The sequence below is a fragment of the Parasteatoda tepidariorum genome, chromosome 5 (genome assembly GCF_043381705.1).
Source record: "Parasteatoda tepidariorum isolate YZ-2023 chromosome 5, CAS_Ptep_4.0, whole genome shotgun sequence".
Classification (NCBI taxonomy): domain Eukaryota; kingdom Metazoa; phylum Arthropoda; class Arachnida; order Araneae; family Theridiidae; genus Parasteatoda; species Parasteatoda tepidariorum.
The window spans coordinates 83,469,454-83,483,449 of NC_092208.1; the positions used below are offsets into that span (position 1 = coordinate 83,469,454).

General features: G+C 32.4%; 3 protein-coding genes across 6 annotated transcripts in view; all 3 read left to right on the plus strand.

The window, feature by feature from the left end:
* LOC122270504 (rifampicin phosphotransferase) overlaps positions 1 to 5,030 on the plus strand; it is a 112,129-nt gene extending 107,099 nt beyond the window's left edge. For all 4 annotated transcript variants that reach the window (XM_071180694.1, XM_071180693.1, XM_071180695.1 and 1 more), the window contains exons 39-40: positions 2,269 to 2,343; positions 4,840 to 5,030. In XM_071180694.1, the coding sequence (XP_071036795.1) occupies positions 2,269 to 2,343; positions 4,840 to 4,904 (140 nt within the window). In that variant the 3' untranslated portion in view covers positions 4,905 to 5,030. The remainder of the gene's footprint in view (positions 1 to 2,268; positions 2,344 to 4,839) is intronic.
* LOC107437837 (rifampicin phosphotransferase) overlaps positions 1 to 13,996 on the plus strand; it is a gene marked incomplete in the record, with an annotated part of 597,639 nt that overhangs the window by 342,907 nt on the left and 240,736 nt on the right.
* The window catches only part of LOC107436885 (rifampicin phosphotransferase), a 74,650-nt gene continuing 71,261 nt past the window's right edge, over positions 10,608 to 13,996 (plus strand). The window contains exon 1 of the mRNA XM_043048080.2: positions 10,608 to 10,866. Coding sequence (XP_042904014.1) covers positions 10,824 to 10,866 — 43 coding nt within the window. The 5' untranslated portion in view covers positions 10,608 to 10,823. The remainder of the gene's footprint in view (positions 10,867 to 13,996) is intronic.

A 13,996-nucleotide genomic window follows, 5' to 3' on the forward strand; every position in this document is an offset into this window, starting at 1 on the left:
TCTCAAGGAGGTGTTTTATGACCATTACTTTGGAGTCGGGTATTAAACAGTCTAATAAAACATTTCAGCTACTTTACTCAGGGATATGCAAATGACATTGTCATACTCATCAAGTCGAAATTTTTGATGGTTTCCCATTGATGTACCAACATAATCTTGATAGAAACCATCAATAATTCCATCATGAACCATTATATTTTTGATGTTAACCAACATAAGTGACCATCACCCCAATGTAACCATCCCAGGAATTTGGACTGATTTATGATGGTCCAACATAAGAATAGCAACTTGTTTTGATGGTTTGCTTACGTTGAACCATCGGAAATTTCGAACATAGTTGTTGGAACGATCATGAAGCACCTCAATGTAGGAATTTGGACTGACTTATGATCGGCCAACATGGAAGAAAAGAAACAAATGGTTTTGATGGTATATTCCTAAGAACTAACCAGAATCCCCGTTAAAAACTCATGGAAATGTGCAGTTGGAACCATCACAGATTATCACGGATTGTCCATGAGAATCGAACTTCTCCTAATGCTTAACCATCATATTACTAAAGTAGGATTTTCCACCATGGAATAACGAAAGTTTATTGGCATATCGAAAACTATGAGCTCATAATGGAAGTGTTAGATGATGATGAACATCAAATGATGTTGGACCATCATGAATTGAACTGAAACCAACATAAATAATCAAAATATTGGAATGGGACCATCAATAATTTTGACTTGGGTTATTGGACCTGTCTTTTAAATATGAACAATTTTAGCGTTCAATAAACAATTGACCCTTTAATATGTGTCCTTAATATTTCTCTAACCATTTTAATCTTATCATTTATTTAATTGTGTTTTATTATTATTACATGTTTACAAATTTGTCAGGAAATAAAAAGTAATTTGTCCTATGCAAAAAAGAAATGAATACCTTGAATAAATTCCGATTGGATGTTTGCAAATTGAGAATCAATTTCAATGGTTCGTTAATTGCTAATTTAGAAGTATTGACGATATTTTCAATTATAAAATCTAACACAAAAACACACGTTTTCTTACTTTGAAACTGTTATTCCTTTTTTTTAATAATTAATTCGATTCTTAACCATCAAAATAAAGTGTGAACTAGAGCAATCTGGTGAATGGATGGTTGACTAAATATAAACAATAACAAGCTTCCTAAAGCCGGAAGAAATTTAAAAAAACTTCTGCTGTATCCTTCCGCTTATGTTATGCTTTCGAGGCGAAGTGTGAACAGTTTTACTATCCTAGGAATTTTAATTATTGTCAGTTAATTTTAAATTTACGCGTAATTTTACCATTTATAAGAGTTTTCTGTAATTTATAAATTCCAACAGGTCGTAAGTGTAAAACTAATTTAGCAAAATTGATATCAAAGCATAACTAAAGGGAAAGGTTAGCCATGTTTTGAGTGTTATCTCTTATTTGGCCATATTTGTGTAAAATAGAACTTTTGTTGTTTTTTGGGTAGCATAATAGCAGGATTGCGGAGTCTACTGAATTGATTTGTTGTTTGTTTCGTTGAAAGTTAGATTGAAAGAACGCGTTACATTGAAAACACTACAAATATATTAATATTGGATGGTGAGTTTTTTAAATTTTTTTTTTTAGTTTAGGTGTAAAAATCAGTCGGAAGTTGTAACCCGGATGTCTTACGATGAATTTTAACCCCTAGCGCCATCTGTGCTTAGCTTTATGCGGTCAACCATTATTACAGACTTAATACTTTAGACTGGAAAGCGATCGAAAATTTGGATCTCTTAACATTAGTTACCATTTTTTGCGTATTTCCTTACATCTCGAGATTTTTTAAATGATTGAAAACACTTTTTGCTCTCAAATATAAGATTCATTTATCCAAAAGGAAATTCTACAATAAATAATTTTTAATAATTATTTTTTATTATATAGAAACAAAAATTTTGCTGAATAAATACAGATTTTGACATAATTTTACAATGTGTATAGCTAAAGTGACAGAATACAACATTTGGAAGAAATCGTTTAAATAGTTCACAAGAAATCAAGTTTTAAATATTCGATTTTTTTTAAAAAAAATGTATGGAAGCATTCTAGGAGAAAAACACTAAATTTCCAAGCAGTTGAAAAAAATGATTCATGAATTGAGAATGGTGGGAAATTTTTCAATGAAAATTTCGGAGTCGTGTCATTTGACGAAAATGAGGCTTATCAATATATTGATCCAAAATCTTCATTTTATTATAGTCAAATTAATTCTCAGGTGCTGTTGTGAGTCGTGAATATGGCCTGCCTTGTGTTGTTGGACTTCGAGGAGCCACAAAGCAGTTTAAAACAGGTAATTATAAATATGTAAGAAATCAAACTTGTTAATGGAACTTTTCGAACTCGAATTTTCGGAACTTCATCTTCATATTTTACAAATTTTAATAGTAAAAGTAAAAAGCCTATGTTATTTCATTGAAACATAATTCGCCCACAAATATACAAAGTGGAAATAATAGTCGACATGTTTGAAACGTTCAAATACAGACGCCAATTTTCAAGATTTGCCAGATATGAATGAGAAAAAACAAAAGCGATTTTAAATATCAAACGATAAATTTCCCTCGAAAATGAAAAAGAAATAAAGGTGAGAAACAAAATTAGAAAAAACCACTGAAGCCGAGAAAAAAAAAGCAGAACAAGAAAAACCACAGTGTTTGATTAAGCCGAGGCTGCACTGAGAAATAATGCATTAAATGCCCCGCCTAATATCAAAGTCAATAGGATCTTTAAGAGATTTAAATTTAATTTAATTGGCAGACCTAAAAATGTTTAAAACCGAAACGGGAGAGAATATTATCATATAACAAATGAAAAGAAACGATTAAGTTAGTAAGCTCTTTGTAAATAATGGAATAAGCGGGGTGTTTGGGTCTAGTGAGTTTAGCTAGAGTTGAATGAACTATAGAAGGGTTAAATCAACAGTTACCAGTAAACGAGCGGAGGAATAGTTAAGCTCGAAGTTTAAAGATGAAGAGTCAGAGCAAAGGTTTAGTGAGGGGAAAACAAAAGTATGAACTGCAGTTTTTTTTTCCATTTGTGTGAATATGAGACAAGAAGAGAGCAAAATATTAACGATAGACAGAGGCTTGTGGATTTAACTCTTCTATAGTTGATTTGATTCTTGTATATATCAGATGTACCATTTAGTTCTGTTGGATACTTTCGTTACAAGTTTGAATATGTATATTCCCTACCTTGTATATTTTATAAAAAGATATTTTTGCATTACTATAAAAGAAGGTGTGCTCTTTTGCAGACCGAACTTTCCGGTAAACCTAATATAAGTAACTCTATTAGAAACTTTGCTGACCAGGACAGCCTAGTTCATGAGAAAGCGAGTTCGAATCCATCCGATCGAAAAAAAACCGTAGTATCTGGTTCACGTTAAAATATTCGGGTCACAAAGTCCTCCATGTTCCCATAACAAATTATACCTTTGGGAGTACTAAATTGGAGATTAATTGTTCTCTGGTTCAGGTCAAAATTGCAATCTGGGAATGAATGAATGGATATATGAATGGGTCCCCCCTGTAAATGGGTGTGACGCATTGGCAGAAGTCGAATTTCTGGACATATATGGCTCCACTGGAAAACAAGAATAATCTCACCCCTTGTCTATGACAATAACAGCAACAACAGAGACTTGGTTCATACGTTAAAGTTTGTTAATATTTTTTGGCAAAGGTTCAAAAACCCAATCCGCTAATTCTTATAAACTTACATACATGCTTAATTTGTATTTATATGCGGTGGTGGTCAAAATCATTTTAAATTAATTTATAAATACAAAAGTATTTATAAATTAAGCGTTGCTCTATTTATAAATAGGGCGTATGAATTTTTTACCATCTTATATAAATTGAAATTTCGCGTAAAAAGCATAAATTAGGCATAAATTTGTTGTAGGAATCACGAATATATAGAGAAAAAAAATCNTGGTAACTAATCACTACCTTGTATATTTTATACAAAGATATTTTTGCATTACTATAAAATAAGATGTGCTCTTTTGCAGACCAAACTTTCCGGTAAACATAATATAAGTGACTCTATTAGAAACTTTGCTGGCCAGGACAGCCTAGTTCATGAGAACGCGAGTTCGAATCCATCCGATCGAAAAAACCCCGTAGTATCTGGTTCACGTTAAATCATTCGGGTCACAAAGTCCTCCATGTTCCCATAACAAATTATACCTTTGGGAGTACTGAATTGGAGATTAATTGTTCTCTGGTTCAGGTCAAAATTGCAATCTGGGAATGAATGAATGGATATACGAATGGGTCCCCCCTGTAAATGGGTGTGACGCATTGGCAGAAGTCGAATTTCTGGATATATATGGCTCCACTGGAAAACAAGAATAATCTCACCCCTTGTCTATGACAACAACAGCAACAGCAGAGACTTGGTTCATACGTTAAAGTTTGTTAATATTTTTTAGCAAAGGTTCAAAAACCCAATCCGCTAATTCTTATAAGCTTACATACATGTTTAATTTGTATTTATATGTGGTGGTGGTCAAAATCATTTTAAATTAATTTATAAATACAAAAGTATTTATAAATTAAGCGTTGCTCTATTTATAAATAGGGCGTATGAATTTTTTACCATCTTATATAAATTGAAATTTCGCGTAAAAAGCATAAATTAGGCATAAATTTGTTGTAGGAATCACGAATATATAGAGAAAAAAAATCTCTGAATTAACAATAACAATAATTTTTATCTAAAATGCCTGCTCAATTACTTTAGAATATATTCAATAAAAATTAATCTTTCAATTTTTCAGGGGATTATATATTACTTGATGGGAAAAAAGGTGTTCTTCAGCGACTGCCAAAGCCGCAAGATTAAAAAAGGGACCATAATGAATAAAATATAAAATTTATACACCAGCCTATTTACACTGTATTCATATGTTTGAACTATGAATGCATTAAAATATATTTGTAAAAAAATAAAAATTTTTTTGATTAAAAATGTGTTAACTCTTTTGGAAAATTTTCATTTGAATATATATATATGTATGCATATGTGCAACAAAATAAATAAATACAAAAAAAAAACACGAAGAAAATTAAGAGAAACAATAAGTTTCATTTATTGCGCATAAGCTGCAAGTAAACAGAACTCATTAGATAAGTTCAAAATGAAGATAAAAAAAAGGAAAATTACAGACATATGAAAAAAAGAGGGGGGGGGGGAGAAAATTAATTAAAAAAAAACTGAGGGGAAAAAAAATTATCAATTTTTTTAAAAAATTAGGAAAATGAAAGATATAATCTTTTCATCAGCCCACACAATTATATCCGCAAAAAAGATGTATTTTGCGGTCTATCAATTTTTTTTGCGGATATAATCATCTGTCTTTAATTTTCCTTTGTTTTATCTTCATTTTGAATATACACTCATGTCCATAAATTAAGGATAATTCAGAATCACACGGAAATCAAACTCTAAAATTAAAATTTCACCTGTAGAATTATCACACACTTCCTGAAGAAGAATATGCAAATTACAGGAAACCACTAGATGGCGCTGGTAGTACGTCACAATGACAAGAGTGTAAGAGAGGGGTATATAAGGAATGGTGGCAAAGAAGTAAAATTGTTCAAAAGCGCTTTAAAAGCCTTTCAGTGCAATAACCGCATAGTTATGGCACAAAGAAAGCATATGGATGATTTTTTACGTGGCAGAATCATCGGACGACTGGAATGTGGACGTACCCAGCTGGAAGTATCCGAGGAACTTGGAATCACCCAGTGTCCTCTCCAGGCTTTGGCAGCGATTCCAAGGTGATGGTAATGTGAGTCGACGTTACAGCACAGGTCGCCCCCGAGTTACAACGCCGAATGAAGACCGGTATTTGGTAGTTACTGCCAAAAGAAACAGACGGAGCACAGCATCAGACCTGTCTCGTCAGATCTCTTCAGCTAACGGTACGACATATTTAAGGCAGACCGTGTGCAGACGCTTAGGGCACATTGGTCTATATGCTCGTAGGTCTGTCAGATGTGTTCCACTTACCGCAACTCACTGTCGCCTGCGATTNTTATTATAATATTCATTACATTCATTCATTCATAAACATAACTTATTCATAAATACGAAAAAATGTATTGAAATATATTTGTACAAAAATAAAAATTTCCTTAAATTTAAGACTGAGTTAACTGAATAGAAAATATTCATTTGAAATTATACACATATACTTCATTATAATATTCATTACATTCATTCTTTCTTAACAATATTCATTCATTCATTAGCATCACTGTATGCTATGAAATATATTTGTACAAAAATTTCTTTGAGTTGGAGTTGTGAACGGTGTACGTGTCCGCGAAGTGGACTCTCCACATCTTCATAGAAGGTAAGTTACGTACAAAGGTACGAAAAATATGCCCTAGCACATTTCATACCGGCGGGATCGCCTGAGCAGGAATTCCGTGTTAGCCCAAATTTTTGGCACATATAGCACTGTATCTCAAAGAGACCACCTCGAAATCTTTCTATCCGTACATGTGTTGACTGGAGTTTGTCGGTGTTGAAGATTTCTCTGTGTTCTGAATTATTCGCGTGGATGATCAGGAAAAGGGGGAGGAGGTTATATCATTGGTGGTCACAACTCTTTCTTATCTACTCTGTTTTGCTTGGCTGGATGCCGATATCTGTACGTTCTTTTTCAAGATATGGTCCTTTGAGATCCTTTTTCAGCTCTCAGATAAGAACTTTAAGTTTTCTAGTCCCAACTGACACTGGAGCTTTAGATGTTGTTCCTTGCTTCATATGAGTTTTACTGGGTGTGCAGGCATTTGTAATCTCTGTTGTTTTCTCCGGAGGTAGGGTGGTATCCTCGGGGACTGGCTGACTTTTCTTTTCGGGTCTGGTGGATTCGCCGAGTAGGAACATTCTTGCACAATGTCAGTAGTGCAAGTTTTTTTCCTCTTCTTCGATTTCGTATCCACGATTTCCGCGGATTTTGAAAATTTTAAAAACTGGTAACGAGAATACTAAACTAAAAAGTAGTTTTCAAAGAAAGCATATATGCATGGAAATCCGAGAGTCTAAACCACTTGGCGTTAAAGTGGTATGTTAAAAATAAGAATTATCTTCTAGCATAAACCATAATTGATTACCACTACTAAAACTTTCCAAGGACCGCGAGAATCCTGTCATCAGATGAGGTACCTGTTTCGGTAGTTGTAGTGTTGTGTAGTTGATTAACTGTCTCAAGGTTGGTAGTCGAGGCAGTTGTTTCCGAAGTTGGAAAACTAGTGGTTTCTACCAAAATAGGAGAAGAGTCTGTATACTGGGGATATGTTTTCACATTAGGGGCTATTTCCATTTGTGAGGCCAAATCATCAGGCAAACATGGTAGTTCAGAGCGGGACAAAGCCGATGCGTTAACTGCCACTGGCGTTTATATACACCTTTCTGGAGTGCGCTTTGGCATGCGTAGCCACCAGTAAAACTACTCCCTAAAATTTGTAACAGGGCTGAAAGCCCATACATATCAAGGCGGAAATGAGTAAAAACTGGTAACTAATCAATTTCATTTTTTAGCTTTTTTTCGGGAATAATTAAAATTCATAATTACCAATTATTTTTAACGGATACAATTTTTTATATTGAATTGTTTCTTCGCCGAGAAAAAATTAATTACAGTAAATTATTTACTGTTAAGAATAAATTAACTCCACTCGAATATTATCAAATATTGAAATAGTTCTCCTACCAGTACTTTCCGTCTCCATTTCAGGCCTGCTTTGGAATTGAATAGAATGACTTTGAGAGTATTTTCAGGCTGGAAAATGGTAGGAGTTTCCGGAAAGTAAATCACAGCAGTGCAGCTTTTGCTTCTTTTGACTAGTACGTGCTTTTTTACTTTCCTTTCATTTCCGTTTATGTCTTAGTGTATAATAAAAGGTTTATTTTTTTATACCATTAAATGCGATGTTGGTTTAAATGTTCAAACAGGCTTACCAGGATTTATCACCTAACAGCAAATTTCCCAACAAATTTTTTATTAACATATTGTTGTACTGTTGTGTTTCGTTTCTTGCTTTTTTTGTAAAAACAAAGAATTTTTAGATTGAAAAGTGTGCTTATAGACTGAAAATCAGAAATTAAAATCATTTTACCCACATTTTTCGTTAAAATCCATAAAGCAACTTGAAGCGGACAACCCCTTTTGCAATTCTCAGGAACAAACACACTTCTCTCGCGTTGCTACTCTTAACACATTGTTGACCGGTCACGAGTTAACTTGTGTTTTCGTGGGCAAGCGTTGGTGACCGGTCACGAGGCATAGCAATCGTATTAGCAGTGATCTCGTGGTGACTATTTTAAAAAGTGATCTTAATTTTCCTTACTTTTCAAGTTTTACTACCTAACTAGGAGGCTTCGCCACCTGCTCGCTCGCGCTCGCCTACCCCCTGAACTGCTTTCGCAGTTCATTTCGGATTGTTTGCAATCCGATGCTCGCTTTGCTCGCGCATTGGGGATACGTTCTTAACGTCTAGCTTTTGTATACTTTTTTGAACACTGAAGTTCCGAAAACTTTTCACTGTAGAAAATTCTAAACCTGTGCATCTCAATATTAATTTGAAATTGCAAACAGTTCACATATTTTTCTTAATCACACTATTCTAAATTTCAGTTGTTGAGAAAAGTAACTGTTGTAAGTTTTGTTTTAAAGTCTTTCCCACCAGAGGGCTAAAACCATGTGTTGTAAAACAATATGAAATAGTACTGAACGCCGGATGTAAAGCATCGGCTTCGATGAAGATAATTTTGTGAGAATTTTTTTGATAATTCGGTGAGAATTCACCCGATTAGACATATGATATGCTCACTACGTGCTCTTGAGCGACGAAGCCTATCAATTAAAACGTATTAGCGTTTTATGTAATGTAGATTAGCCATATGATGCTCACTACCGGCTCTTGCGCGCCGAAGCCTATCAATTAAAAATGAAAACTGCTGCCAACGCGAGAAAAGAAATATCATCGGTTTTATTGATACATACGTATTAGAGTTTTATATAATATAGATTCTCTACTAATTTGTTATAACTTTACAAAACCCGATATATTTGCAAAACTTNACCATGTGTTGTAAAACAATATGAAATAGTACTGAACGCCGGATGTAAAGCATCGGCTTCGATGAAGATAATTTTGTGAGAATTTTTTTGATAATTCGGTGAGAATTCACCCGATTAGACATATGATATGCTCACTACGTGCTCTTGCGCGCCGAAGCCTATCAATTAAAACGTATTAGCGTTTTATGTAATATACATTAGCCATATGATGCTCACTATGGGCTCTTGCGCGCCGAAGCCTATCAATTAAAAATGAAAACTGCTGCCAACGCGAGAAAAGAAATATCATCGGTTTTATTGATACATACATACATACGTACGTATTAGCGTTTTATATAATATAGATAGATTCTTTACTAATTTGTTATAACTTTACAAAACCCGATATATTTGCAAAACTTGTGGTATACCATTACACGTAGGTGATAGTTATACTTTTTATCATACGAAAAAGAAATATTAAGAGTTGAATAATAAATAAAAATGTATGAAGTTTATTTGTATTGTTTTACTTCCACAAAAGTTGCCGGTCAGCAATGTGTTAAAATATGTGGCGTCACATAAAGGTAGATCAACATGATAAAGAGCTATACTACTTCTTGAGACTGCTGAAATAATAAGAAAAGAAGCAATTTATGAATCTGACATTATAATTAATTAAAATTTTTTATATATTTCAATAAATTATTTATTGTAAGACTACCTGTGCATGAATACAATTTGTTTCACTTATTTCTTTGAACAAAAGTTATAATGTTATCAAATTTTTTCACGAAATTAATTTGTTACTAAAATTTCTAAATGTAAAAACTGAACATCTAAAAAATTAATTGTTTTTGAATTAGCATGATTTAAAACTCAAAACTCCTCTTTATATGCAAACATTGACTTTTGATTTCTCGTTTGGCTTATTTCAGCGCTCACTACTTTTATAGAATATTGTAACATTTTCCTACATTTTAAAGTTTTATAGCTTTAAATTAAAATTTAATGCATTCTAAATAGTTTTTTTTAAATATTTTCAAACGAAATTTTAGATTACTTGGAGTTTCTGGTGTCCTCGAATTGTACTTTGAAATCGTTACTTTTTTTGTTTTGTAGTTGTACTTTTACTCGTATTTTTTACTCGTTACTTTTTAAAATCAAAACTTTTTATTCATTACTTTTGTTTAAAGTACTTGTTCTTTCACTCGTTGCTTTTTAAAAGTAGCGTTCCAGTTTAAGAACGTGATTAAAATGAAAAAAAAACGATGAGTTTCGTCGAATTTTATCTCGATATGTTATGTAAGTCCTTTTATCACGAAGAAAAAAAAAGTGTTATAAAATAAGATAAACCGATACAAAAATAAACCAAAGCTATCCGAAAGACAATGAAATGGGCATCAATCTTATTTTGTACCACACACAAGAAAATTTTATAGTAAAATGAAATATACAATATAAATTTATTTTGCAATTCTAAATATTTTATGAATTTGTGAGAAATTATAACTTTAATCTTTATACTGGTTCAAACTGTTTAAAGTGTTACTCTTTAATCTTTACTTATCTTCAGTAACTTACGCCATTTAACCTTGGAGCTAGTTTATGAATGTAGTTTGATTTAGTATTGTAAATTGTATCAGTTGTAACTTTGATTTCAGCGGGGAAAGAATATCCCAAACATGCTCATTGCAACTATAGTATCAATTTTGTCCTTTCCTTTCGGTATGTAAGATAATTATATTTATTTTCATTAATTGTTGAATTTTTTTTATTAATGCATTGTTCATGTTTTTTTTACATAATTTAACTTGAATATTTTTAGTTATAATAATGTTTTTTATAGTTTTATTTAATAATTTTATTTTATTAAATGGTTAACGCTAGGTTTAAAAACAGTTAAAAAATAGTTCGAAGTTTCTTAAATGCCAAATTTTTTTAGAAGATTTATAACAGTGGCAGTAATATTAAAATTAAATTTTTCTGATGTTAACAAATCTTAACATAACTGTTAGGATAAACCTGCTCAGTTCTCAATCGAGGCAAAATTTTGCGCATTTAGTGGATCAACTTTTGTATTGGTTATTTTTTGTAGCAATTGCGTCTGGGTTCAATAAATGAAATATAAACTGATTGCGTCTTGTGTTCTCTTGAATAATCTAATAATTTTGAGCAGTGGTGGCGCGGGGGATAAGGTGCCCGCCTTCCAATGAGTTGACCTAGGTTCGAATCTGTGCTGACGTAAGATATCCTCAGGGGTAGATGAATCACGTGTTAGAGTCACCTTGTCAACCTTTAAACCGTGGGAGGTTTTTGTGGTTTTTCTCTCCGTGCAGCGCAAATACGGGTTATTTGCATCAAAATGTTCTGTATAATACTATATTTCTCCAATATTTGATCCAGAAAGTTCCCTTGTCATCTGGATTCGGTTCAAAGCGACAAGGCTACGGAGTTTAATATTGGTAGTAGTAATCTCGAAATTGGGTCAACGAATACTGAATTTTCACTAAAATAAAGCTCTAAATTCTTATATAACACGCGTAAATAAGTATAGTTAATGCAAACATTAACCGAGTTTCAATGTTTGAATTCAATTAACTTTTATCATCTCATTTCTTTACAGCTTATAGCATATGCAGTTTCTTTCAGTTCTTCGTTGCTAATGCGAGAAAAAAAAACTTCATTGGTTTTCTGACTGCATACATATATGCGCATTAGTGTTTTAAATAATATATCACGATACTTACTATGAGTACTGGGAAAATAGGTTTCTTAATACCTATCGAATGTGATAAGAACAGGAGAAAATTGTTAATTATGGTAATTTTCGCCTATTCGGAGTTGGTCTCGAGCAATAGAAATATACGGAATGATTGTGTCCGAAAAAATAACGTGAAAATGTGTACAACATGATCGAGGTTGTGATCGAACATGTGACGGGTGATGCGTGAAAATAAAACGTCATCAAAAAACGGGGACGTATGAAACTAGTAAAAAATAAACGATTAATATTTTAATTTTAATAATGGCTAAATAGACTAAGTAGTGGTAGGGATAGCCTGGTTCGTAGGGCACTGGGCCATGTGCAAAAGGTCGAGGGTTCGATCTCCGCCGGCCGAAGACTCCCCGTGTCGTAAATGGTGACTGATGCACGTTAAATCTGTCGAGTCGCAAAGTCCTCTAAGTTCCCATAACAAATCATACCTCTGGGGGTGCTTATCCAGGAGTTTCCTTGTCTTCCGGATTGGGTTCAAAATTACAAGGCTGCGGAGTTGAACACTAGTAGTCGTAAACCCTAAATTGGGTCGGATGTTCAACGAAGGTTATAAATTATAAATATAAACTAAGTAGTGGTGGATTAAATAAGTCAAACTTTTATATTTCCGGTAAAACTGTTTCCCGCTGCTTAAACAGCTAAAAAAATAGTTTGGCTACCAATTCCATTCTGACACGTGACAGTCGACGCGAAAGAGTTAACAAAGGAAGAAATTAAGAAAAATCAGTTATCTTTATCATATTTTTTACTTTATAAATTAATTTTATAGAATGAATTGAAATTTATAACAAAGAATTTTTCTCATCATTTTAGATATTAAATAAGCACTTTTAAGCAGAAAGAAAAAGGATTTTGAGAGGATTGCGTGGGTTTTTTATAAAAATTGATAAATAAGTAAAATAAATGTTTATTCATTAATTTTCTGTCAAACCAGAGAGTGGTTATCAATAATAAACAAACCAACTATATGAAAAAAAAATCGTTCTACAATGCAGACTAAGGATGTCATTGATTAAAAGTGTTGATTTCCTCATCATATTCAATTTAAAAGGGTACCCACTTTTTTTTTCCAATAATTTCAACGATTTGATATTTTAAGCGACTGATGCAAATGACAAAAAAGTATTTTAATAGTGTTGACTAAAACATTCCTGACATTATTTTCTATAATGTTTAGTAAGTAAAAATTTTTGTCTTGTTTATTATTTTAACTAAATGCTTTTATTTCATAAGGATATTTTTGTTCGATTTATTATTTTTCTCTTTCTCTCAAGCGATGGTATATCGGGGCTGGAATGAACTGTAGGACGATCCAGTATTTTTTAGTGGGGCGGAACGTTGTTCCAGAACTTCAATGAAGATATTACTAATTTCACTTTATAATCAAATAAAATTTTTACTAAGAAAAAAGTTAATATAATCTGCTTGTAATACTAACAAATTGAATGGCAACTTTGTTAATAAAGCAGGTTTGAAAGCAATTATGCTATATTTAGACAATTGAGAAATTAGTTATCCGTATTTTAACTGTAAATATGATATTTTATTCTGTTATAATTGTTACTTGTAATAATGATTGATAATAAGACAAGCAACAAATCAATATTTTTTAAATTGCTTATAGAAATACGTTAAGTTTTATTAACAAACAAAACAGGAGAAAATTTTTTGTTTTTGTTTTCTGTGGCTCGAGATCTTTTTTAATGGATATTTAATATTTTCACGTAACTGAATTCAAATCTGCAATAAATTTGTCTTCCTAAGCTACATATTTTGTTTAAAATTACATTTTTAGTTTATTTGTTGTCGATATGTACAAGTTTAAATACGTTATTCATTGCAGAAGATCACTTAAATGCTGCAATAAATTTCTAAGGGAGTTAAGGCAGATCATCAGGATTAAAATTGCATAGAACCCATGCCCAAAAAATATTGTTATACGCTTCTAAGGACATTTCAATATGATGAACAGTTTCTTCGATTGCAAAAAAGTCTCATAAAGGTAAGTGCCCCTAGCCGATCATGACGACATTTCTGGCCATGGGTTCCTGTAGATTTTAATCATGTCATATATATATA